General features: G+C 34.5%; 6 protein-coding genes and 1 long non-coding RNA gene across 9 annotated transcripts; 3 read left to right on the top strand and 4 right to left on the bottom strand.

Moving 5' to 3' along the window:
• Positions 1-3,501: 3,501 nt before the first annotated feature.
• On the bottom strand, positions 3,502-4,768 carry LOC116165481. Its single transcript, XM_031479953.1, has 5 exons — positions 4,459-4,768; positions 4,155-4,331; positions 3,878-4,102; positions 3,617-3,819; positions 3,502-3,561 (listed from the first exon to the last, which is right to left on the bottom strand). The coding sequence occupies exons 1-5, from the start codon at positions 4,670-4,672 to the stop codon at positions 3,502-3,504; spliced, it is 879 nt and encodes a 292-aa protein (XP_031335813.1). The 5' UTR covers positions 4,673-4,768.
• A 3,624-nt stretch (positions 4,769-8,392) lies between these two features.
• LOC116159351 lies at positions 8,393-10,353 on the top strand. The gene is made up of 4 exons (XM_031472311.1): positions 8,393-8,694; positions 8,750-8,969; positions 9,027-9,425; positions 9,474-10,353. Exons 3-4 carry the CDS (start codon positions 9,241-9,243, stop codon positions 10,246-10,248), a joined length of 960 nt encoding a protein of 319 aa, XP_031328171.1. The 5' UTR covers positions 8,393-8,694; positions 8,750-8,969; positions 9,027-9,240; the 3' UTR covers positions 10,249-10,353.
• Positions 10,354-11,528: 1,175 nt separating this feature from the next.
• Positions 11,529-13,580, bottom strand: LOC116158704. The gene is made up of 3 exons (XR_004142795.1): positions 13,294-13,580; positions 12,972-13,232; positions 11,529-12,916 (listed from the first exon to the last, which is right to left on the bottom strand). It is a non-coding gene; the product is annotated as an uncharacterized LOC116158704 (long non-coding RNA).
• Positions 13,581-13,584: 4 nt separating this feature from the next.
• LOC116158703 lies at positions 13,585-15,169 on the bottom strand. Its single transcript, XM_031471531.1, has 4 exons — positions 14,864-15,169; positions 14,427-14,809; positions 13,996-14,375; positions 13,585-13,940 (listed from the first exon to the last, which is right to left on the bottom strand). The coding sequence occupies exons 2-4, from the start codon at positions 14,800-14,802 to the stop codon at positions 13,644-13,646; spliced, it is 1,053 nt and encodes a 350-aa protein (XP_031327391.1). The 5' UTR covers positions 14,803-14,809; positions 14,864-15,169; the 3' UTR covers positions 13,585-13,643.
• A 1,577-nt stretch (positions 15,170-16,746) lies between these two features.
• On the top strand, positions 16,747-18,276 carry LOC116160082 (putative nuclease HARBI1). 2 transcript variants are annotated; one of them, XM_031473219.1, is made up of 6 exons: positions 16,747-16,797; positions 16,857-17,037; positions 17,095-17,285; positions 17,340-17,638; positions 17,683-17,954; positions 18,007-18,276. In XM_031473219.1, exons 1-5 carry the CDS (start codon positions 16,748-16,750, stop codon positions 17,739-17,741), a joined length of 780 nt encoding a protein of 259 aa, XP_031329079.1. In that variant the 5' UTR covers position 16,747; the 3' UTR covers positions 17,742-17,954; positions 18,007-18,276. The 2 variants fall into 2 exon arrangements, with proteins under 2 accessions (XP_031329079.1, XP_031329078.1); XM_031473218.1 differs by having other exon boundaries at positions 16,782-17,037.
• LOC116160080 lies at positions 18,112-20,081 on the bottom strand. 2 transcript variants are annotated; one of them, XM_031473216.1, is made up of 8 exons: positions 19,566-20,081; positions 19,315-19,515; positions 19,148-19,256; positions 18,995-19,096; positions 18,702-18,862; positions 18,455-18,646; positions 18,345-18,396; positions 18,112-18,292 (listed from the first exon to the last, which is right to left on the bottom strand). In XM_031473216.1, exons 1-8 carry the CDS (start codon positions 19,758-19,760, stop codon positions 18,138-18,140), a joined length of 1,167 nt encoding a protein of 388 aa, XP_031329076.1. In that variant the 5' UTR covers positions 19,761-20,081; the 3' UTR covers positions 18,112-18,137. The 2 variants fall into 2 exon arrangements, with proteins under 2 accessions (XP_031329076.1, XP_031329077.1); XM_031473217.1 differs by having other exon boundaries at positions 19,157-19,256.
• Positions 20,082-20,163: 82 nt separating this feature from the next.
• On the top strand, positions 20,164-22,715 carry LOC116165476 (piggyBac transposable element-derived protein 3-like). Its single transcript, XM_031479944.1, has 3 exons — positions 20,164-20,184; positions 20,390-21,781; positions 22,683-22,715. The coding sequence occupies exons 2-3, from the start codon at positions 20,753-20,755 to the stop codon at positions 22,713-22,715; spliced, it is 1,062 nt and encodes a 353-aa protein (XP_031335804.1). The 5' UTR covers positions 20,164-20,184; positions 20,390-20,752.
• The last annotated feature ends 2,157 nt before the right edge of the window (positions 22,716-24,872 follow it).

The raw sequence follows: 24,872 nt of genomic DNA, 5'->3' as shown, positions 1-24,872 counted from the left end.
CCGAGGCTACACCGGCAGATGAAATTAACTCCCAGGCCGACACTCAGCCACAGACGGAACCAGCTCCTAAAAAGGCTAAAGTTGATCCAAAACTCCAAATGCTAAAAGAAGCCTTTGGAATATTGGCAGCGAATCAGCAACCTCCTGAACTGAAAAATGAAGATCCTGAAATTAAAGCATTCCTTGATTTTGTCTATCACAAAATGAAGACTTATAGCAGGCAAACCGCATGTTTGGTACAGAATGAAATTTTCCAGATTATTTTTCGAGCTGATCAGGGGGGTTACGATAGGGCTCATCAACCTTATACACACATGTTGCCTCGTCTTTCTGCCAACAATACACCATCTCCCCCCATGCAACATGGATACTCTCCAAGCTACTCCTATCCATCATCACCTACTCCAAGCCCGTCTACGAGCAATACTTCTACCTGTCCTGAAAATGAATTGAATATTTCAATGCCAACTGTATCTCAGGCTTCAAGCAATCGCTTGGGAACAAATCCGGGAACATCTTCCCAGAGCACATCAACAGGTTATCTTCCTCCACTGCCGCAAAATGAACCGTCCATTCTCGCATCCACCGGATATTTAGGTTATAATTTGTCTCTCCAAAGTCAAGAATCTGATATGGCCCAGGCAGAAGTATGACGTCGTAATCACGACATTTATTCGTAATCCAAGACGTCTACTTAACCAATAATATGACGTCTTGACGGCGAGAAAATGACGTGAACATGTCACAGGCCATCGACGTCATTTTTTAACGTATTTTAAACGTCCAAAGTGACCTACTTTGGACGTCAATGTTAACGTGATATGGACCATTCTTGGATGTTTACGTGACGTGGTATAAACTTCTTTTGGACGTGTACTTCTGACGTTATTTAGACGTCTATATCGCGTATTTCTGACCACTTTTTATATTATTGCCGTCTGCACGTATACTTCATTAAAAATTAGGCATGAAAAAATTTATTTAAAAAAAATTCAATACAATGTATAATCAAAATGTATAAAATGTGTACAGTGTCACAGGAAATACGAATGAAGTAATGGAAATGATACCCAGTAATCGGCTGCAAATGATGGAATGACAATGCACTTTGCTTGTATGTCAATATGAGAAATTATTTTCATATTGGTCGACAAATTTTTCATTTTGTATATATACAACTGTTTTGAATTAATGGGATAGTGATACAGTGAATCATATTCTTCAAATTCACTAACAATAAAAAAAGTATTCTTTCGATTGATGCATGCTAAAATATTTTCTATTTGTACAACTGTTTTCTGCTTTGTTAAGCAATAACAATCAGCGATGGAGTGTGATTTAACAGAAATTGTTATATCTTTCCAATGTATTTTTTTATATTGTCTGTAATTATCGTTAATAACAGATGTAGGGGGGAGAGGACCGTTAAAATGTTCAAATTTATATACAATATCAGGGTTAACAATAGGTTTAGAAATATTATTGAATGACATTTCATGTAAACGCCTACAAAGTTGAGCTAGTGGTCTGTTCGGGGTTCTTACTAACTGTTTAAGTTGACCTAGATAATTCTCAAATGGGAATGCGGAGTAATTATCTAAACAACCATAAGACTGAATATCGTCGGACACATGTGAAAGATAATGTACATTATAGACATAATATTCTATGCCATATATCTGCTCAACATGTTTTACAAACATGTTCAAAAGTTCTGAAACAACGGTGGAATTATGTATTGCAAGGAGATATGGAGACACGGCTATAGATATAGCAACATGGAGCAAAAGAAAATGTTCATATGCACCTAAGTCAATAGTATTTGCCAATATTAGTGGTCCATAATAAAGCAAGAATGATCGAAATTCAGTTCCTTTCCATCTTGATAGGTCCGATAAACTCCTAGGTTTCCTGTTTATTTCTGTTGGAATATGCAGTTTTATGAGAATTAGCTTTTGAGATAAAGTAGTAACTAATTGAGAATTTAAGCGAACCTTTAAATTGCCACTTATCCATGTGTGTAATAACTTTCTCATTACACCTAAGCAGATATTGTGTAAATAGTCTATCGGAAATTGTGACACCATACCAACAGAAAGTTTTAGTAGTGGAGACATCCCTAAATGATGATCTTCATCACTTTGTAAAACAAACGATTTGTCTGTTCTGCGTGTTGCATTTATTCCTTTGTAAACAACTTTTCCATTCACATAATCTCCACTTTCCATACATCGTTCACAACATGAGTAGCCACCGTGAGATTTTATGCACTTTATAAATGCTCGCGCAGGAGCATCACAAATAAAACTGTGAATTTTGATTTTATAAGTCACATCAAATAAATTTAATCCATTTGTAATTAACAATGAAAGCTCCTCAATAAAGTTCTTCAAATATGTGTCTAGCGGTTTAGGTTTAGAATCGCCGAGAAAAATTCCTATAGGGAATGGTGAAATTATGCTACTACTACTTTTAGTTAAACATAAAATGGGCCAAATTTGTGTATTTGTGCTTCGATACAGTGGGAGTCCGTCTATATTAAATGATAGTAAAATAGTATTGTTGTCAAATCTAGCACCATCTAGTATTAAATTATGTAATGTTTTTGTCAATCCAAAATGATAATATTCACCAGTATCTAATGGCAGAGTATTAAGAGTTACAGGCGTTTTTAACAAGGTTTTACTACATAATGGCAATTGAGGATGTAATGGATGTAAAATGCCTAAAAGAGATGTAACACTTGAATGAGGCACTTTGCCAACTGTGGCCCATGACCGCAGCTTAATTGCCAAGTTGTCATCGTTTTCGTTAGGATTGGTACATAAAGTTTCAGGTGGCGTACTTTCCATGTGCTCGTCAATATTTTCAGAAATTAACTCAATTTCAATAGGTGGACAAATTTGTATATCACAATTTTGAGAAGACTGAGAACAGATACTGGAAGAATCATTTTCATCACTTCTATCATGCAAAAGATTTAGCGGACTATGTTCTATGATATTTGTGTTTGCCAAGTTATTACGATTAACAGGACAAATAGTTTCTTTATTTTCATTTAGCCTCTGTAAGGCTTTCTGGACTCTTCTATATATTTGTCGTGTGCATACAATTTCTTTAGTTTTATAGGAACTTCTCTGCGACATGGTACACATTAATAACAAAAGTAAAATATATAAAAAAAAAGAACTATGATTAAAGTAATTGCACTTATCTAAATTCCTTGGTTACAGTTCTTCTTAGGTTGTAGGGAATTGGAAAGTCGTTGCGGGGCATGTTTTAGCCAAACCTTTATATGGGCAGAAATTTCTTCAGCTGTTGTGTTGGAAGTCGTTAATTGAACAGCCCCTTTAACAGTACATATTAATGATTTAAAATCACTTTCAATATTAACTTACGAATAATAACGGTTTTTACACGCAAATCGTTGAATGCCTTTTTATTTCCCCTTGACCCATAGAAACTATACAGCTGGGCAAGCTCATTGTTGAAAATATTTTTTTAAATAATGTTCGTTTTAGATCCAATGTCACGTCCGCCTAATGACGAGAAATATGCTGCCTAGAAAAAAATCACTAGGTAGTGGCATTTTCTTTTATTGAAGCGACTGGCTTACCAATTCTGCTAAATGTCCATCATCCATCAAATATGATTCTAATACGGTTAATGAATCAATTGAGCATAAAGGAAATTTTACAGGAATATCATCGGGTAAAGTGCCATGAACAACGGTTGTATTACTTTGTTTTTTTATCCATGACAGAATTTGGTTATTCTGTTCCTTGATATGTAATAGTAAGGGTACGACTACCTTAGAATCTGAAATAATATACGAAATATGTACCTGCAACTAATATTATGAATAAAAAAAACTTACCTAAATTTTCACGTTCTTCGCCACGTACCGCAAGTGGGGATCTTGTTGGAAGTCTTTGTCTGTTGATGGCATCAGCACATGATGATGGACTAGAGGGGATGGCATCAGCACATGATGATGGACTAGAGGGTATTGTTCGGAAACAATTTTTCTTATTGACATGGGTGGATGGACTACTCCGAGGTTCTGGTTGTGAGTAACTTTGTCTTGAACTTTGTTGATTAACTATAAGCAACAGTAGCTCAAAATCACAAAAAAACAGTAACTAATTGCTCACCTTTATCCAGCGAAAATCTTGGAGGCCGAGGTAATGTTGCAACGCTCTCCTCTTCGCTATCGTAAGACAGTCGTGGAGGCGGAACTCTTTTACGTTTTTCACTGAATTCAGTGTCCGACTGCACATCGGAGGTAACTTCGGCAGTTTTCAATTTCTGTCGTGCTTTAAGAAGATTGTCTAAAATAAAGAGTAAAATAAATACATTTGTTTAAACGAGGTGAGTCATGTGTACAATTCCAATACACAGGTAGTAACACTTTGCTTTTTCACTTTAGTTGTGGTTTGGATTAACAAAAAATTCTACCTGTTTCAAAAAAGATCCTCTTAACCGGGTATAACATCCAGGTATCGCCAGGTTCCTCTCCACTGCGTAGTGCACTTTCAAATTTTGTGGGTTGACTATAGGACGGCCAATGAACTCTCCGTTTCATTGGCGTGAGCCAAACTTTATTTACAATCGCGATCTCCCCCGCATCATTTTCGCCATCGCTTTCAAATTCGATACCAACGTACGCCATTTATTCTAACAGAAACATGCACATGCACAATAATAACCTCAAAGTTGAGTAAGTTCAAAATTTGCCTTACCTGTTAATAATACCTTCGAAGCTCAGTCAGTCAGTCAAATTCAGAGACTCTCTAATGTATCTGGTCAAATTGCACGTCTTTGTTTATACGATTTCAATTATAATAGTCAAAAGCAAAAAAATAACCGCCACTTTTAGACGTATTCGACATTCGAGAGATCACAGGTTCAACTTCAGAACGCACCTGCGCACTAAGCACAAAGGATGTGGTAGTTGTCTGTCATAGGTGTATCATGTTTATGGTAGTAATTGCTTTAGCATTAAATACAATTAGCATTGTATGGTAGTATGTATGTAGTAATATGTTTGAGTTTTGAGGTACCACGAAATTCTATTGATATGAAAAATAATTGCAATTTTCAACGTCGTTCTGACGAACGCATGACGTTTTTCTGTGACGCCATAAGATACACGAAAATGGTACCTTTACACGACGTCGTACACAGGTCATAAGACGTCGATGACCGTAAATCACCTTTATATGGCGTCATAATGACGACATGCTTCTGCCTGGGGGACATTAATGGTTACATCTAATTTTATGCCTTTTCATTATTTTCTTTACGTTACATAAAAAGAATTAATAAAGAAGAAAGAATGTTAGTGCTTACCTTTATATGCTCCTTTAATCCATCAATAATAGCTTTGCATACTTCTGGCACAATTGAACTGATAGCTTGCTTGGATACGCGAAATAGATATTGTAAACTTGTAAACGAGTCACCCGTTGCCAAGTACCTTAAGGTCAGTGCTAGTCTATCTTGGACTGACACTGCTTCTCTGAATCTAGTGTTCCTTCGATGTATTTTGGGTCCCAATAAATTTATTAAAAATTCAAAGTCGGTTGGACTTAGACGGGTAAAATTTTTGTAGTGACCACTGACCGTTTGAAACTTTAAATCCAATAGAAGAGCAGATCTATTCCTTTCTTTATACATTTGATGCTGCCAAAACCTTCGCGAACGTTTACTGGTTTCTTCCATAAGGTAATCAATTAATATATACGCTGCACTTGCAATTAATTGTGGTGATTGTGTCATAATTCAAAATGTTTGTGGTTATGCACGGAATGCTGGCCTCCGTTCACCGCGAACTCATTAAAACACTGCGGATCATGCTTGTGATTTGGTTACAAGACCACAATGTGGACACAACGTCCACATTAACACGAAGTTACTGTAACAGTTACGATACATGCAACAGTTCGCTAATGAGTACCCGGCTTTACATCCTTGATGGATATAGTTTCATTTTCAACAGTTCTGAAGAACGTAAACATACGATACAAGTTTTTAATAAAATTTAAAAATATAATGGACCAAAACTTAAAAAATTAAGAAAAACAATATACAGGGTGTTCCATGTTCCATTTAAAATAAGTTGGCATCATCTTCAAAATATTTTAGATTAATTCGTCTTATTGACATTAGTATATTATCAAATTTCCATCAACATGTTCCAAGATCTCTTTTTAGGGATATAGTTGCCCGCCATTGGTCGTGAAACACGCTGTACAGTCTGTCCCTCGATTGTTGTGACATCTCTTGTAAAAGAAAAAAATTTTTTAGAATTGTATTTTGAGCTTCTGGGGGCCAGCCTTGCTTGGTTGGAAAATTTTTTGTATTTACAATCGGAGGGCACATTGTATATACACTATGCCAAACAAAACGAATTAGTTTTATACCTTTTAGACCAGAGTATTGATGAAGAAACCTTCGACCTTTTGGATTCAGAAACAATAGCGATCTTAATTCCAAAGCTTGGACCGAGGCTGATATTTAAGAAGAAATATCATGAGTATTTACAATCAAAAGTGCAACAGCTTGCAGTTGCTTTAGAGGTTAGTAAGTATAATCTTTTTTTACAAGTAGTGTAAAAACGTCTGTCATTGTCTTAAGGCGGGAGTGGGAGTAAAGTGGAAGGTAACTTGGACATTTCTGGCGTAAATTTAGGCAAGCGTAGAAGGGCCACAAGTATTTTATTTTCCGTCAATCGTTTTTGTTTCTAGCCATTTTAGTAACTGCGCTGTAACTCAAAGTTGATCTTTTTTAAAACCGTGATCACCTGTAATTTCCATTTAAGAAATCAAGCGTAAGCGCATTGACTAAAAAGGCTAGAAACACATAACTGACGGCCTTGATTTCTACGTTAAAAAGTGCCCGAATAATGCTAAAGTGATTTTGTCCTATCTTCAAAAATAGAGAAGTTAACAGCAAATTGAAGGAATTGGCAAGTTTTCATTTTTTCTCTTTAGGAAAAAAAAACAAAAGGCGGCATCTTATTCCTGAAAATGGTAGTGGAATAAACATAAAAAAGAGGCCACGAGTACCTAAACCATTTTCGTTTATATGGCGCGAAAAACCGTAGATGCATCCGTTAATGTTGATACCGTATGGCTTTAACTTATCATAGGAGTCCATATGCCATAAAAAATTAGGCCCCTCATTATAATATTGACGGCGCCTTAATCTTTTTCTTCGGCGTTGATCAACCCCAGACGGGTCTAAAACATTCAGTATATCTCTCACTATACCTTGTGTTACTGTCAAATTATTTTGGATACATTTTAGGTGCATCCATCTGTATCCGTGCATTCTTCCGGATGCGTTCAATTGTTGCCGTATATATGTTACAACGTCATCTATTTTTGAATAATGCTTTCTGCGATACAAACGATACTTAGATAGATGGCGTTTCAGTGACCTTTGACTTAGTTGTATATCGTGAATGTTTTTAAAAAAATATAATATTTCATTGTGACGTAAACCAAGGGAAAAGTATTTTTTAATTAAAACTTCTGTGTCGTCCGACATTATAATTGATTTACCTAAAAAAAAATATTGTAAAAATTCACAAAATGAAACTGATCGAAATACGTAGTGACGTTAGATTCGTCGTATATATATATATATATATATATATATAGGCTAGAATATGCTTAAGACTATCGCTTAATCGAAAAGCGTTACACTTACCAATATCACGTTTGTAGCACACACTACGTAACAAACGTGTATAAGCAGATATATACACCTTTTATAGTGTAGAACATGGCGCTTCACAGTTTAAAGTGTGAATTCAGGGTTCAAAGTCTGAATTCAAAGTTTAAAGTCTGAATTCAGAGTTTAAAATCTGAGTTCAGAGTTTAAAGTCTGAATTCAGGGTGTAAAGTCTGAATTCGAAGTTTAAAGTGTGAATTCAGAGTTTAAAGTATGAATTCAGTGTTTAAAGTCGGAATTAAAAAAATAAAATACTTGTGGCCCTTCTACGCCTTCGTATAAATTACTTCCGAATACGCAATTTAAATATAAATAAAAACTTCACAAGTCGACACGTGGTACTATTTACACCTCGATAGTGCTGTCAAACAGCCTAGCTTACGCGAAAAATGTGAGGCTTAAAAATTTTTAACAAATAGAAACAAATCGAATTGAGACCCAATTTTTTTATTCCATATCTGGATATGGCACGCCGTTTGTGCCAAAATTAAAATGTGAAAAATCAGTGAATGTAAATAATTTTAGGCAAATGTAAATAATTTTTGCGCAAATGTAAATAATTTTTACGCAAATGTGAATAATTTTGAATATTTCACATTTTTGTTCCATCAAAATTATTTATAACTTTATTCAAAAAAATATTTACATTTGTAAGCAAAATTCCTCACAAATGTGCCCGCTACAAATGTGAGGAAAAAGTGGTTCCTGTGGTTCACCGCCAGATGGCGCACCGGGCAGCGACTGACGCCGGCGTAACGTGATTTCGCGCCGATCAGCTGACACAACACAAGCAACACAACAATTCACGTGTTCACGTGTGAGAATTGAATAATTGAATTTACGTTGATTTACATTCCCTCGTGCTCCTGCCCAAACTCAGACGTTATTTTCACCTGTTCAGTAAAGTAAAGTGCAAGTGTGTTCTAGTGGATCGCGGCCACTTCAATCTAACAGGTAGGTTCTGTTAATCAATTTTCTTTAATACCGCTAATACTTAATTTTTTTTTAGATTTGCAATGGATCGCCAAGTTGATGGCATTGTATCTAATATTTTGTCAAGTCCTCAGCTTCGTAATATATTGGAAGACGCAGTAAGAGGTGCGACAAGTGAACATAATGCCTCAACTACCTCCATACAATCAGTTTCTAATGTACCTGCTACATCAGTTAGACCCAACCCAATAATGGATTTAATAAGTGCAAGTTTTACACCATCTTTATCAAATTCCGTAAGACGAAAGATTTTCTGACTATTACCTACTATACTAAAATCTTATTTATTTCAGGTGACATCCATTATAAAAGATGGCCACGTTGGTAGACCAAGATATGACATTACAAAAGAGCAAGTACTTCACTTCAGATCACTAGGTTTTAAGTGGTCGAAAATAAGTGAAATTTTGAATATTTCAAGGAGGACTTTATATCGGGTCAAAGACACCCATAGCATCACAGAAGAGACGTTTAATAGACGAAATAAAATCTATAATACAGGACATTATGATGGGAACTCCAAATGCTGGAGAAACATATATTTTAGGAAGTATTTGTGCGCGGAACATGAAAGTACCTAGAGCTACCATACGAGAGATTTTGAAAGAAGTAGATCCATTAGGAAGATCAGAGCGTAAGAGAAAAACGATTAAACGTAGAGTCTACAATGTAAAGGGTGCAAATCACTTATGGTAAGTTGTAGAAATATATAAAAATCAAGAGTACATTGAGTATTTTAGGCACATAGACTCCAATCACAAATTGATAAATTTCCGATTCGTATATCACGGTTGTATAGACGGTTACAGTAGAAGCATCATATACCTAGAATGTATGCACAATAATAAAGCTGACACTGTACTTTCATTATTTGAAAAGGGTGTACAGAACTTTGGTCTGCCAAGCCGTGTTCGAGGAGACCATGGTACTGAAAACGTAGCAGTAGCCAGATACATGTTGACTCAGAAAGGCATTAACCGTGGGAGTTTCATAACTGGCCGTTCTGTGCATAATCAGCGTATCGAAAGATTGTGGTCAGAAGTGAATAGAGTTGTGTCCAAACACTACAAAGAACTATTTTTAATGATGGAAGAAGAAAATTTGATTGATGAAACTAGTGAGATAGATCTGTATTCTTTGACGTATGTATATTTGCCAAGAATACGCCAGTCATTAAAGGAGTTTGTGTCGCAATGGAATAACCACGGTCTGAGGACAATGAACTGTAGATCCCCGCTACAACTGTGGAACACATCCATAATTGAAGGAAGTGGACATGATGAAGACAGTTTATATTGGAAAGAGCCTGACTACTATGGTGTGGAAGATTCCACATCTTTTCCGGAAATTGTAACTTCTAACAACGTTATCGTTCCAGAATCCAACATAAATTTAACTGTACAACAATTTCAAAGATTGGTTGAAGCAGTTCCAGATCCATTACGAAATGATAATACCCATGGAATTAGTCACTATTTATGTATAAAAAATTTACTGAATACGTTAGTGAATTGAAATAATTTTAAGAAAAACTATACATTCATAAAATTACCTAGTTAGTATTTTTTAATAAACGTAAGTGTTTTCTAAACATAAGGTTACTAATTTAGCGCAGTAATAAGCACCTAAAATCAGTTTCCAGTCCATACTAGCCTAATTATTTTTTTACATACATTAGGTAGGTATATAATTTTTCATTCACTTGTAAATGCTGCTGGGTCTTTCTTATCTTATAGCCTTTTCAAACCATATTTTACTGGTTTTAAATTGTCTTCAGCACTTCATTTTTCAACTTATCGTGTGAGTAGACGCAGCCTCAATGTATTACTATTGAGAACAGTAATATTATGCAACTTCTTAAGAAAATTAAAAGTTATCCACCATCCTTGAGCCATTGAAAACAAAATATAAGGAATTTACTAACAGGAAATATCTCTGTACTGGGTTTTTGCAGTAAAAATAATTACTACAGCGGTTAACAACTAATGAAGCAATGAGTCATTAGAGTTTACTCTTGCTCTTTTCTTATTTCTTACTCGCATTAATAATCACGTAAGGCTAAGCTATTAAATTAATTTGAATGTTATTGAGAGTCCATAGAAATTACTACAGTTATTCAAAATGATTATTTATAATGTGAGTCGTTAAAAATTAATACGAGAATTGAAATTATAGTTCAGTAATGCAGCAATTACATAAGAATGCAATTGGATCCTAGTCGGCTGAAAAAAAAATAGTTGGTCATACATTTTCTCCATTGTATTGAGAAATATGATAAAGGTAAAAAATTATTAACCAATTGTACTTTTTTGTCAATCCACTAGGATCCAATTGCATTCTTGTTACGGACCTATAAATCTAGCTTCACTCAAAACAATTCTCTGAGTCTCATTACAATTGGACAATAATTATGCAAGTGTCAGTAAAATTTAAAATCAATAAGTCTGAGTCATTAAAGTTTCAAGTGAATTTTAAAATCAGTAACAGCATCATATTCAAAATGTCAATATAATTTAACAGCAATTCTCTGAGTACAATTGGATCATGTTTCTATCATACGGAATAATCTTCATTAAGGAATGTAGATGGCACCAAAGAAAAATATTTAACATTATATAAAGCAATTTACAGAAATATTTATCCAAATTCAAATAAACCATGAAATACTAAATTAAATCTATTTCCCTAATTATTTAATTTCGGATAAATATTTCTGTAAAATGTTTGCTTTATATAATGTAAAATATATTTCTCTAGATCTTTTACTTTTCAGTTTTTGAAAATTCGTTGTATATTCTAAAATTCTTGCAAAAAACTGAAATTTTTTACATAATCAAGTAGTCTATGGAAAGCCTCGCCTTAACAGACGTTGTTTCTTCTAACTGACACAAGACGATTTTTAATATTGTTGCTTAGAAAATTATAACACTAGCACATATACAGTTCATTTAGTATAGTATAGTTTATTTGTAAGACAATACAATTATATACAAATAAGTACAACAACCTCACATAAGGTTACCCTTGTGCGTGAGTACGTTACAACATTTAAAATTGGTATCACCTAAACTTTCATAATGGCCGTTGTTTCCATTACCATTACTTGTAGTTGTAGTCCCAGGACCAAAATGATTATTGATATCAAACGATCTCGGGGAATCTTTAAATACTGCCATTACTTTAGTTTTTATATTTTACATAGAGAAAAAAAAAATACTTGAAAATTTGATGTGTGTCATCTTGACACACAAAATTTATGAATTTGAGAACTCGAGAAATTGAGAATTTGACAAGGTTAGGATTTGGGAATTTGAAGATTTGGAGAACCTGTAAAGTTAAGAATGTAAGAATTGTAGAATTTAAGTTTTTGGGAAAAAGTGAATCTCAACCTAAAATTCCTTAGAAATATCACTTGTAATCAAAATTTTCAGAAGGATAATCATATAACATCAACGATATAACATAACAGCAAATGTTTATAGCAGCATCTTTATTCTAATACCTACCATTAACAATATGGCAGTGAAATTTAAGTTCACTTAATTGTTTACTAGTTAATCAATTTCATTGTTTAAAAGAAACACAACAGTATGCTATATTGTATAGAAATATTATAAAAATAAAGAACACAAACTTAGGAACTCTTGATATCACATGTTACAGTCTAAAAAAATGCATACAAAAAACAGTAAAGTTTTTACACATATACTACTAAATATTGCTTTACATTCAGCAACATACAGGGTGTCAATCGAGGCACCCTTAAACTTTTATTTATTTCCAATTCTATAAAAATTTACTGTATATTTAGGATTTAAAGAAAAAGGTAAAGTAATTTCTATTCCAAATAAAATACAACTCGTAATGAAATTCAAATGAAATTATAGGACTTCTGCAAACATAGAAATAATGGGGAGGATTCACGAAGAACTTGATACAGATTATGCAAATGCGAAATTGTTGCAATTACCGATGCCAAATACAACATGGTGAAGAAAAGTTTCATAAGTATTATGCGCGGTAGGTAAATCTAATTGCAACCCACATGTGTTCGCTTTTGGATATAAACTCTGGTCGTGTAAAAATGAAATTATTGGCTGATGATTAAATCCTAATGGAGGCACTGTCTCTGCACCAGTTACAAATATCAATATAGTTTTAAGAGTAATATCTGTCACATTGTCTGAAACAAAATTAATCTCTTTTAGAAATCCATGAAATTCACATTTCTTACAAACCTTCACAGTCCAGTAAAAAGTCTCTCCAGAAAGTAATAGTTCGATTTTCTGCAGACCGCTTTGTACTGCCGATTTCACTGTAATTTATTGTGAAGAGATTGTCGAATAGGTTAACTGTTAGCAACTCTTCACAGCACATTGCCTCCTTGAATATAGTTGGATGGCTCTTGATAAGTTCAAAAATCATACCGGACTGGAGGCCTTCCCTGAATTGCTCTAGTGCTGGACGAATTTTATGATATGCATAGAAATTAGTAACGGCTATAAAAAACCATTATTACTTTTTTATTACTTATTATCGTATAATCATTAATTTACTGACCTTCAAGTAATTGATTCCTATGTTCTATGTCCTTTACTATAACATCACAGCCTGCTACTGTGAATAAAGGATCCTCGAGTATACTCTGCAAAGTAGAAAGCTCTGTGATTCTAGATAATTTGTGGAGAGTCTCCCGAATATGTAGGTCTTCTATATCGTCTATATTTGGGAAACCATTTCCAATGTCATCATATAGAATTGAGTAAAAACTCTCAGAAAAAAACTTCGGTCCATTACCAACATGAATAAAAGACAGAGCAATTAACTGCCATGCTGCATAATAATGTCTCTTATTCATAGCATCTAAGTCTAGTCGCATGTATTTCTTGTCCAGTCCGAAAAACATGCGACTATCTATTCAGAACCAATCTGAACATCTCTCGAGTTGGTCCACCAGCGTCCACTGCACCTTCTGATAAGCCTTCAATATCACTGAACTTCACGGATATTTTATTGAAAACGGAGAACGAGGACCTTTTGAGTGCTCGCAAACAGCAAGTAAATATATCATTTCTGTAGACGTTAAACGAGGTAACACTTTCTTCTGTTACCTGTTCATTCAAACGCTTCAACAATATTGTAAGGGATATTTGAGACTCGCACCCTTCCTTTGAGGTGGCCGCAATCTCTTCTATATTATGATTTTCCTATATTGAACAATATTATAATAATATAAGATCCAATATTAAAACTGATGCTTACTGCTATAATTGATTCATTTCCATCTGGGTTTGGTGATGGGGCCCCATGCATATCTTCAGGGTATTCTTGAAATTCGTCTAAATTATTGTTATTATCATTATATTCGTCATCAGTTGTAGGTGTCACTTCGGAATTACCCATTCTCAACAATGGGACGAATGGTCTAACGTAGATTACCTTCTGATAAAACCTGGACTTAATTGCTCTTCCATCACACTCAACCCCGGGTGGGAGATTGAGTCTTACTAAATGTCCACTCATAGGGACCGATAGTTCAAAGTCTTGCCCATCAAGAATATGCTGAAAAAGGTCTTTAATAGAAGCAACAATTTCTTCATAGCTCCAGTTTGAGTTGAACTTTGCATTCGAGAAAGCAAAACCTAAAAAATCTCATTCTAAAATAGAAATTTAAAAAAAAACAAAATTGAAACCTTCTTCATATGCTTTAGATTTTTGTAGCCCTTTGAGTGTCGAATTTATTTTTGATGATTGAAGTAATATAATGTCTCGATAAAAAGGTTTTTCAACAATAGTACGTCTTCGTTTTTTTACAGACGTTCGTACTACATTGGTCATCGATGCCTGATTGACACAATTCTGTGGAGCTGCTGAATTGGCCCTGATTGTTGGGAACAATCGGTGTATTTCCTCTCTAACTGATGTAACAGGTACATTAGAAACTGATTGTATGGAGGTAGTTGAGGCATTATGTTCACTTGTCGCACCTCTTACTGCGTCTTCCAATATATTACGAAGCTGAGGACTTGACAAAATATTAGATACAATGCCATCAACTTGGCGATCCATTGCAAATCTAAAAAAAATTAAGTATTAGCGGTATTAAAGAAAATTGATTAACAGAACCTACCTGTTAGATTGAAGTGGCCGCGATCCACTAGAACACACTTGCACTTTACTTTACTGAACAGGTGAAAATAACGTCTGAGTTTGGGCAGGAGCACGAGGGAATGTAAATCAACGTAAATTCAATTATTCAATTCTCACACGTGAACACGTGAATTGTTGTGTTGCTTGTGTTGTGTCAGCTGATCGGCGCGAAATCACGTTACGCCGGCGTCAGTCGCTGCCCGGTGCGCCATCTGGCGGTGAACCACAGGAACCACTTTTTCCTCACATTTGTACCGGGCACATTTGTGAGGAATTTTGCTTACAAATGTAAATATTTTTTTGAATAAAGTTATAAATAATTTTGATGGAACAAAAATGTGAAATATTCAAAATTATTCACATTTGCGTAAAAATTATTTACATTTGCGCAAAAATTATTTACATTTGCCTAAAATTATTTACATTCACTGATTTTTCACATTTTAATTTTGGCACAAACGGCGTGCCATATCTGGATGCTACTAAAAAAATATGAAGACTTTATTCAAAACTTTTTTTGTCGTGATAAGAGGTGGCACTGTAAGCACATCATAAAAATATTCTCAACCCTAATCTACTCAGTTCATGGCAATAAATAGTATTGAAATTAAAAAATTGTAATTTTAACCATTTAATCGACAAAAAAAATTTACTACGTGATTACACCGTCACCTCTTACCATGACAAAAGATGTTTCAAAAGTGGGGATCTAATTTTTCCGTCGTAATATTAGTAAGATCCCTTGACTATTTTTTAAGCCCCTGATTATAAAACGGATGGACGAGTCGTCTGAACCACCCAAGCTTTAACATTGCAGTTGTATTTATTTTAATTTGTTCACATTTGAATCAAACGAATAGAAGTATTATGCTTTAAATAGTGTCTGAACTATGCAGATTGATTTGGGTGGGACGGTGGAGAGGTCCGACTCAATTTCTTAGTGAATTAATATTTGTCTTTAGATAATGTTAAATTAATACACCAACATTTATTAATTTAATTTGTAGGATATACCACCACCACCGACAGTATATACACTAAATAGTCCTATACCGATCCAGTCAACATCCACCGACGACACTGATACGATAGAGAGTTTTTCTTCTGAAGTATCAGATCTACTGTATTTGGAACCAGATGGTGAAGATCTTTTAAATTTAGAATTTAAGGTTCCTGATATACCAAATACTTCTTCGAAAAGAAAAGTATTAGTTGAGGTACAAAATACAACAAACAAACGTACCCATGCAGAGGAGTCCAGAAGCAAGGTTTATTTCTTTGTCATACTATTCAAATCATTTTAGGTATACTATTTCTTTACAGACCCTAGAAAACAAAGTTAAATAATGATTTGCGGTCTAAAATAGCCAAAATCGTAGTTGGATATCTAATTAAGGGTACTTTATCAAGGCGACGCAAAAGTTTTTACAGTTTTATAGCTCTAATTTTTATTAACCCAGATATGCCTACCGTCCTTCTATAAGGACATTACGTTAAAGATTCCTGTAGACTATATTTTGGATAGTTCCAAGCAATTTACATAGATTGCGCTGTAATGATAACTTTAGTAAACGTCAAAGAAGCCATTGCATTCGTTGGTTTTCAAACAATCAGCTTAAGTCTGGTGACCATTGTTTAGCAAACAATATTGGCTACAAAACAATTATTGTCTACTAATCAACTTCTTCTTACATTGGTAGTCTGGTGGCCACTGCATTTCAATTATCTAAACAATAATTGAATATGTAACCAACTTTCCAAACAAGTCCTTTTTACACTTGTTGTACTGTAAACAACATTGATTATTGTTTTTATTGGGAAATCTGCGTATTAAATTTTATATACTTAGTGTGATTAATTCGAAATGGCAGATTTTATGCTATTAATTTTTAATGTTATCAACAATGAAGAAAGGTACGTATGAATATGAATATTTACATACATGCATTTTACACTATAGTGTTGCGATTTAGGATTAGAATGAATTTAAACAGAAGACAACTTCGTGATATGAGTGATCCATTTTCGCTTACTGAAGAAACCTTCAAAGGAATTTATAGATTGTCCCGGCAGCTGACTCGTGATTTGATGACAGACTTATCACCCTTTCTGCAGGATAATGAAAGAGTTTTGGGCATTCCTAAACATTTAAAAGTATGTTCTAAATAATCGGATTATGTACATTCTTGTACCGTCCTATAAATGTTGTAGATTTTGGCCACATTAAATTTTTTGGCTCAAGGGTCTTATCAGAAGGCTGTTGGACAGGACTTCTTCTGTCCAATGAGCCAAAAGTCTGTAAGTCGATGTGTAGAGGAAGTAACAGGTGCTTTAGTTGAACATTTTCCACATTTTGTGCATTTTCCTTCAACAGCAGCTGAAAAAACGCAAGAAAAACAATTGTAAGCGTTAATTTTAATTAGGTACATTTTTGGTTAAGTGAAATCTACTTGCAGATTTATGACCGTGCCGCATGGATTTCCAGGAATCATTGGAGCGGTTGACTGTACCCATGTTGCTATAATATCTCCCCCAGTTGAAGATCCTCAATATCCTGCCATAGTGTTTTTGAATAGAAAGGGATATTACAGCATTAATGTACAAATAGTAAGAAACTTTACACGTTTAAAAATTCTGGCAATCAATGCAAGATTCCCGGGATCCGTTCATGATGCTGGCATTTGGACAACAAGTATTGTTAAGAACCTTTTGCATACTTCTTATGAGAATGGAGATTCATCGTCATGGTTGATAGGTAAGTGAGGATGTCTAAGAATTAATACAAAATCATTTTGTTAGGAGATGCTGGTTATCCTTTAGAACCATGGCTCATGACTCCTGCTCAGGTCACAACCTAACTGAGCCAGAAAGGCGGTATAATGTAGCACATAAAAGTATTCGAAATGTAATCGAACGGCTAAATGGTGTTCTGAAGACACGCTTTAGGTGCTTATCAAAGCATAGAGTATTACATTACAATCCAGCGAAATGTGCCAAACTTATATATGCATGTGCTATACTCCATAACATGTGCATACATAATGGTGAGATTGATATCGATATTGATCATAGTAAGTAGCTAATTTTAATTAAGTGAAATGAACACAGCTTTATTTCGTGTAGATGATGAAGAGGACAATAATGATGAACCTCGAAATGCAGAGAATGATCATAATAATTTACGTGAGGGAAGAATCATTCGAAACAGAATTATTCGAGATTATTTTCAATAGTATAATTCTCAAAATTTTGCCTTACATAATAGATAGCAGTCTCTTTACTGCTGCCAGAAACTCCTCTAAGGATTGTAATAAAATGTGCAATGTTAATGTCATTCTTTTGTTGTTTTTGATGTATTCCTCTACAGTTCTTAATACATTCTTACTCAACCGATTTCTTCTACTTCTTTCTAAAATGTGAAATTACAATTGACTATATCTAGATATATATTTGCAACCTACTTTTTTGTTTTGGTCTGTTTTCCAGTGATTTAGAAATTTTTTTAAAAATTACCTGTAGATGCATTGCAGTTATGAATAAATAAAATTTTAATTAGTTAATTTTAGCTTACTGTGCTTCGTTTACTATTGCATAATTCAGGAACATCCATACCACTGATTACAAGTTTAGTAATGATGTTTAAGAGCCAATTTTCAATTTCATTTAACTGTATATCAATAGGCATCCCACCACCTGTTTGTAACCGATGTACATACAACTCTCTGGCTTTTCTCTTTGTTCTCGAGGTCCATTCCGTAAAACTCTATAGAAAATTGAATACTTAAATATATCCTGAAAATAAAGAAAGGTAACTACACCTTTTTCCACTCCTCTACACTTTTGGTTGCCCCCTTTGAGTTATTAAGAATATTACATAACTTGGCAAATTCCTCAGTTGGTATCTCTGTTAGGCACTTAAATTTTTCTAACTGTTTTAAATAAATTTTAAATTGTTCAACAGTTATTTTTGTTTTTCTTTCTAAAATATATATTTATCAAAAGTTGTGTGTACAAAAAACAGTATACAATATGTAAATAAAAATTAAATTAATGACCAATCAATTTTAAGTATGTGCCTTTTTTTCAAAAATATCGCAAAATCTGTGGATACCTCGGGCAATTTCCTGTAGGGCAGAAGCAACCGCCAGAAGACCATCCCTTTGCTCAGCTTGTCCATGCGCGTAAGCATTGAGTAAGGGGTGTTTCATTGAACCTTAAAAAGTAATATATTGAAGTATCATATTCGGAAACATTTATTTCTTACTCTTTGTGGTCTTTGGGGTAGCTCTTTTTATGTTCCCCTGAACCTTAGGAGTAGAGGATGGATCATCAACATCCTCAAAATCATCATCACACATTTCAATATGGGTTTCCTACAAGTATTGGGTTTAAAATATTAAAAGAATGTACCACATTTATGTATATAAATACCTGGTGCCCTGTCAGAGTTATTACTACATCGTCATCTGCATTAATCGGTGCTTCGGTGTCTTCAACACCTAGTTCTTGTACCGATGTAATTCCTGACACAGCCACAACACCTGTAGCTTCCAGATATCTTTTTTCCACTTCAGAGAGTAATTTTCCTTCTCGAGCTCTTTTTTTGACAAGAGACTTCCATTCAGTAAAAACCTACACAGTTATTAAGAAATAAGTTTAAAGCTATAACCAAACCGACTGACCTTTTTCCAGCCTTCCACCGTTCTTACAGGTCCACTCCCACAAGAATTTAATTCATCAACGAGAGACGTCCAAAGTTCTTGTAGGATTTCAGGGTTCATACCTGGCTTTAACCTGCCAGTCACGAATAATTTATTATTTTCCAAAGTGCGCACATAAATTTCAAACTGTTCTTTTGTTGTTCGTTTCTTAGCCATTTTAATACCTATTTTCAGAACTAATTATGTGATTTGGTTAATTTGATATATAAACGTAGATATATGGATAAATTGCATGTACTTTTGTGCCTATAAATCTGTAGCGTACTTTAAAGGTTATGTATTACACTCTACTAGAACTACAAAGGAGCATTTGGACTAAAAACAGCTAACTTCATACCATTATCATAATCAATAATCCATTCGATTTCAATATTGAAAATACGTTTACAATGTGGGATTCAGACTACCAAATTTAATCAATATTGTTAACTTCAAAGTTTTAATCTTACTTAGTAACTAATATTGTTTGCTAAACAATGGTCACCAGACTTAAGCTGAATACCTGTTTGAATGTTTTCATGTGCACTTAAACTTCAAGAAAAATTAAAATGTCGTATCCTCTTGATTTCAAGCTTGTTGGGTATGTATTTTAGTGTCTAGAAAGGTGTTTATTTTGTAATGGATTAATGAATAATGCCAAAAAAGCTTTAACTTACGACAATTATTAGTCAGGTTATGTGCAATTTTATCACACTAGCTTTCGTGGGGGTGTAATTACAGCTGTCCTTTTAGAAGGACAGTAGGCATTTAGTAATACTTTTTTCTTACGAGATAATTTTTTGTAGAGGGTTAACATTACATGAATTATTGCAAGAAATAGAGGAATTTCAAACAATAGTAAATAGAGGTTCTGATGATCAAAATGGTATCGACATCACAATTATGCCGCCCAACAACGCATGTGAGCAATTGACGGACGAGGATTCTGGCGATGAAGACTTAGTGTCGGTAAATAACTTGCCTCCTTCACAACTTTTGGCAACTGCTGAAATAAATAACAGAAATTTGGGTGAGTCAGATTCAGATAGTGATCCTGAATATAATATACCGCTTGCAAAGTTACAAAAAAAGAAAATTCTTCAAAAAAGCTGTATAAGTGGACCAATAGTGACCTCGTAACACAAGCTGTCACTTGGCCATTGGTTCAAATGGCCGTTACAAATCGCACACCCTATGAACTATTCTCCTTGTTTTTTGATGACGATGTTGTGAATTCAATTGTAACATATTCTAATATATACTCGGCTCAAAAAAATCGTCATACTGAAATAACAATCAGTGAAATAAAGAAATTCTTTGGCATACTCTTGCTTAGTGGTTACAATCATGTTTCTAGAAGACGAATGTATTGGGAAACAGTATCCGACACTCACAATAAACTTGTATCCAGTGCCCTTTCGCGTGACCGATTTGAATTTATACTATCGCATTTACATTGCTGTGACAACAATATTTTAGATAAAAAAGACAAATATGCAAAAGTTAGACCGCTATTCAATCAACTGAACGATAAGTTTCTGGAGTTTGTACCACACTCGGAAAACCATAGTGTAGATGAGAGCATGGTACCGTACTTCGGGCGACATTCATGCAAGCAGTTCATAAAAGGGAAACCAATTAGATATGGATACAAATTTTGGGTTGGATCCACAGACAAAGGATACATGACGTGGTTTGAGCCATACCAAGGCGCTAATAGCGTCATAAGTGATAACTATAAACATTTCGGTTTGGGACCCTCAGTTGTATTGACGTATGCAGATGTGCTGTTATCTTCAGGAGTATTTCCGTATCACATTTTCTTTGATAATTTTTTTACAACTGTGCCCTTGCTTGATCTATTGTCTGAGAAAGGTATCCGAGGTACCGGAACTGTACGTGAAAATCGTATGTCGAAATGTCCTTTAGAAACTAAAACTATGGTAAAGAAGCGAAAACGGGGATATTTTGAGTATAAAAGTACGGAAGATCATCGTATTGTAGTTACCACATGGAATGATAATAATATAGTAAACATGGCATCCAATGCGGAAAAAGTTATTCCTCCTAAAAAAGTTCAGCGATATTCGCAAAAAGAAAAAAAGAAGATTTCCATTGATCAACCTGCACTATTTTCGGTATACAATGCTCATATGGGTGGCGTAGATCGTGGAGATCAGAACATAAGTCTCTACAGGGTAGGAATTCGAGGAAAGAAATGGTACTTTCCACTCATATGCCACTGTCTGGATATGTGTGTCCAGAATGCCTGGCACCTTCACAGAAATGAAGGCGGTAAGCTTGATCACTTGACTTTTCGTCGGAGAATTGTATTAACGCTTCTACAAAGTGAAAATAAAATTTCTGCGAAACGAAGTCGATTTTCTAGTTTAGAAAATATTGATACTAGATATGACAGAATAGATCATTTCATAATGAGCCAAGAGAAGCAAACAAGATGCCGCCTCTGTCATAAAAAGGTGTCCACAAAATGTCAAAAATGTGACGTTGCATTACATATCAACTGCTTCATACCTTATCATACACATTAATGTTATTATATTATCTATGTATCTTTCGTTTTATTCCTGTAAATACATGTATTACAATGTTTGTTGAATATTAAAACTTATTATGGAAGTGTTGTGCATATGCCTACTGTCCTTTTAAAAGGACGGGCATTTTCTTTGGAAAAACCAAAACTTTTTTCGGAAATAGTTACTTTTACATTTAATTGTATCAATAAGGACCCAAATTCTTAAATTTGGAAATTCTGCTGCACCAAAAAAAAATCAGGCATATCTGGGTTAAAAATGGATTCTGTCTTTTGGGATAGGTCCTTAATGACTATATGTCTCAAGTTACGTCATGATTTTGAACATGTGTTTGACGTAGTTCGCATAAAAAATTATAGAAAGAGAGCGACATAAAAAAAATTACTCAAGAAAAAAATTCCATGTAACTCGATACAGTTTTTTATTTGCTATTCATTGCGTCTTTTCATTTCAAAATATTTTAAAAAATAAATCCAAAATATTGTAAAAACTGTATGGATTTTGACGATATTGGGTGTGTCTATTCCTGTGACTTGTAAACTAGAGGGAGGTGCACCTAAGTGAGTTCGGCCAATAGCAAACGAAAACCGAGGACCGAAAGATATTGCGAATGACTCGACGTATGACACTTGGGCGGCGTAGGAATAAATTGCAATGTGAACGACACGTTGAAAAAGAATGTAATTGCTAATAAAAACTTACCAATGTGGATGGCCATCCCTTAACACTATTAACAATGATAACACTAAGTGCATGTAAAATGAATAATATAAAACTTAATGTCTGTATAAAATGTTTATGGTCATTTCTCCGGTAAAACACACGCACGCGGCACGTTCCGTTCGTCGTCTCTCTATCACCACCCGTACTCTGCTTCCCATACGCGCGCGCGAAAACCGTTTCACTTGAATTTAAGATTTACTTTAACAAAAGATAGGTATTTATTAACGAGCTCCTAGCGAGGTTATAATTTTGCGGTGTCTGTTAGCACGATAACTCATAAACGAATGGACCGATTACGATGAAATTTTGCAGGTGGATTTTTTATCAAATTTGTATTTCGGAGTTCGTGAATTGGCAATGTAGCCCAAAAAATAAGGAAGGCCCTTTTAACATCTCCGTTAGTTATGAACCGAATTGCATGAAATTCAATATGCGTATAGCTTTAGCCATATAAAACGCAATTCCAAAAATTGAGCCTAATCGATCAACAGTCAGAGTGTTTTCGCATCTCGACCATATATAAACCGAATTGCAAACTTTTTTATTTATGACAGTATTTAAATGAAATTTGATACATAGCTACTTGGAATAAAAGCAAATACAGAGTGAGCAACAATGATTGAAGCGTGCGTCATCACCGCTTGTTCCTATTAATATCAAAACTACCTTCTTTGTATGGAGTTGTATACGAAAATGACGTTCTGCGCTGTCACAGTGACGTGCGTCTATTCGTATCTTGTATCAAATCAGCATATGCTATGAGCGGCACATTGCCAATTTAGCTGAAGCGGCACGCTTCAATCTTTGTTGCTCACTCTGTATAACGCTAGTTTCAAAATCTGATTTTGCGCATGCGCAGTGCCAACTTACTTATTTATGGAGGGGTTTAAATGAAATTTGATACATAGCTACTTGGAATACAAGCAAATTTAACGCCAGTTTCAAAATATGGTTTTGCGCATGCGCAGTGCCAACTTTCTTATTTATGGAGGGGTTTAAATGAAATTTGATACAAATAACAACCAAAGTTTTAAATAAATTTCCAGTAGCTACTTGGAATACAAGCAAATTTAACGCCAGTTTCAAAATATGGTTTTGCGCATGCGCAGTGCCGACTTTCTTATTTATGGAGGGATTTAAATGAAACTTGATACATAACTACTTGGAATACAAGCAAATTTAACCCCATCAGCTTCAAAATATGGTTTTGCGCGTGCGCAGTGCTAACTTTCTTATTTATGGAGGCACTTAAATAAAATTTGATACATAGCCACTTGGAATAAATCCACATTTAACGTCAGTTTCAAAATTTCGTTTGAGCCTGCGCAGTGCTAATTTTCTTATTTATGAAGGGATTTAATGAAATTTGATACATAATACCACTTGGAATAATAGTATATTATATACCGCGGGACTGAAGTAGTACTTTTAATCCCGAAGGTAAAGTTTTTACCTGAGGGATTAAGACCACTACTTCAGTCGCAAGGTATATACGATATTTTTCGTACTTCCGAACTGACACACTTAATATGTATGGAGTTAGAGAACGCGTTCTTTCAAAAAATCGCTGCTCAACAAGTTACCATAGGAACTGTCATTGCTAGTGTCATAATTTTGGTGGTAGGTGACAAAGGTGTATTTGATATTGATAAAAAGCAACCAAAGTAGGTAAAGAATTGATACCACCGAAATCCAAAAACTATATGAACAGCAGTACGATGCGTTTAAGAAGTAGTGCCGCATACAAAATGTGGAAAAACCTACTGAAATTGCTTTGTTAGTAATTTCATCCTTCCGGGATTTTCGTAAAATTTAATCCCGGCGGGACAAAAAGTGACACTTCAGTACTTGTCATAATGGAGTGAAGTTGTCACTTTAGTCTCGGAAATACGAAAAAGCAAATATAACGCCAGTTTCAACATCTGGTTTTGCGCATGCGCAGTGCCAACTTTCTTATTTATGGAAGCATTCAAATGAAATTTGATACATAGCCACTTGGAATAAAAGCAAA

This window comes from Photinus pyralis, unplaced genomic scaffold, assembly GCF_008802855.1.
Source record: "Photinus pyralis isolate 1611_PpyrPB1 unplaced genomic scaffold, Ppyr1.3 Ppyr1.4_LG1, whole genome shotgun sequence".
Lineage (NCBI taxonomy): Eukaryota > Metazoa > Arthropoda > Insecta > Coleoptera > Lampyridae > Photinus > Photinus pyralis.
This window is presented reverse-complemented; position numbering and strand designations above follow the sequence as displayed.

Coding starts and splice junctions, on each gene's coding strand:
- LOC116165481 (XM_031479953.1), bottom strand. CDS start 4,672: ATGGCGTACGTTGGTATCGAATTTGAAAGCGATGGCGAAAATGATGCG. Junction 3,820..3,877: donor CGAAGAACGTGAAAATTTAG/GTAAGTTTTTTT, acceptor ATATTATTTCAG/ATTCTAAGGTAGTCGTACCC. Junction 3,562..3,616: donor ATGGACATTTAGCAGAATTG/GTAAGCCAGTCG, acceptor ATTTTTTTCTAG/GCAGCATATTTCTCGTCATT.
- LOC116159351 (XM_031472311.1), top strand. CDS start 9,241: ATGATGGGAACTCCAAATGCTGGAGAAACATATATTTTAGGAAGTATT. Junction 9,426..9,473: donor AAGGGTGCAAATCACTTATG/GTAAGTTGTAGA, acceptor TGAGTATTTTAG/GCACATAGACTCCAATCACA.
- LOC116158703 (XM_031471531.1), bottom strand. CDS start 14,802: ATGGATCGCCAAGTTGATGGCATTGTATCTAATATTTTGTCAAGTCCT. Junction 14,376..14,426: donor ATCTAAAGCATATGAAGAAG/GTTTCAATTTTG, acceptor GAGATTTTTTAG/GTTTTGCTTTCTCGAATGCA. Junction 13,941..13,995: donor GAAATGAATCAATTATAGCA/GTAAGCATCAGT, acceptor TGTTCAATATAG/GAAAATCATAATATAGAAGA.
- LOC116160082 (XM_031473218.1), top strand. CDS start 16,804: ATGAATATGAATATTTACATACATGCATTTTACACTATAGTGTTGCGA. Junction 17,286..17,339: donor AAAACGCAAGAAAAACAATT/GTAAGCGTTAAT, acceptor ATCTACTTGCAG/ATTTATGACCGTGCCGCATG. Junction 17,639..17,682: donor TTCATCGTCATGGTTGATAG/GTAAGTGAGGAT, acceptor TCATTTTGTTAG/GAGATGCTGGTTATCCTTTA.
- LOC116160080 (XM_031473216.1), bottom strand. CDS start 19,760: ATGGCTAAGAAACGAACAACAAAAGAACAGTTTGAAATTTATGTGCGC. Junction 19,097..19,147: donor TACCCCAAAGACCACAAAGA/GTAAGAAATAAA, acceptor TTACTTTTTAAG/GTTCAATGAAACACCCCTTA. Junction 18,863..18,994: donor CCTACAGGAAATTGCCCGAG/GTATCCACAGAT, acceptor TATATATTTTAG/AAAGAAAAACAAAAATAACT.
- LOC116165476 (XM_031479944.1), top strand. CDS start 20,753: ATGGCCGTTACAAATCGCACACCCTATGAACTATTCTCCTTGTTTTTT. Junction 21,782..22,682: donor AGAACATAAGTCTCTACAGG/GTAGGAATTCGA, acceptor CTTGTAAACTAG/AGGGAGGTGCACCTAAGTGA.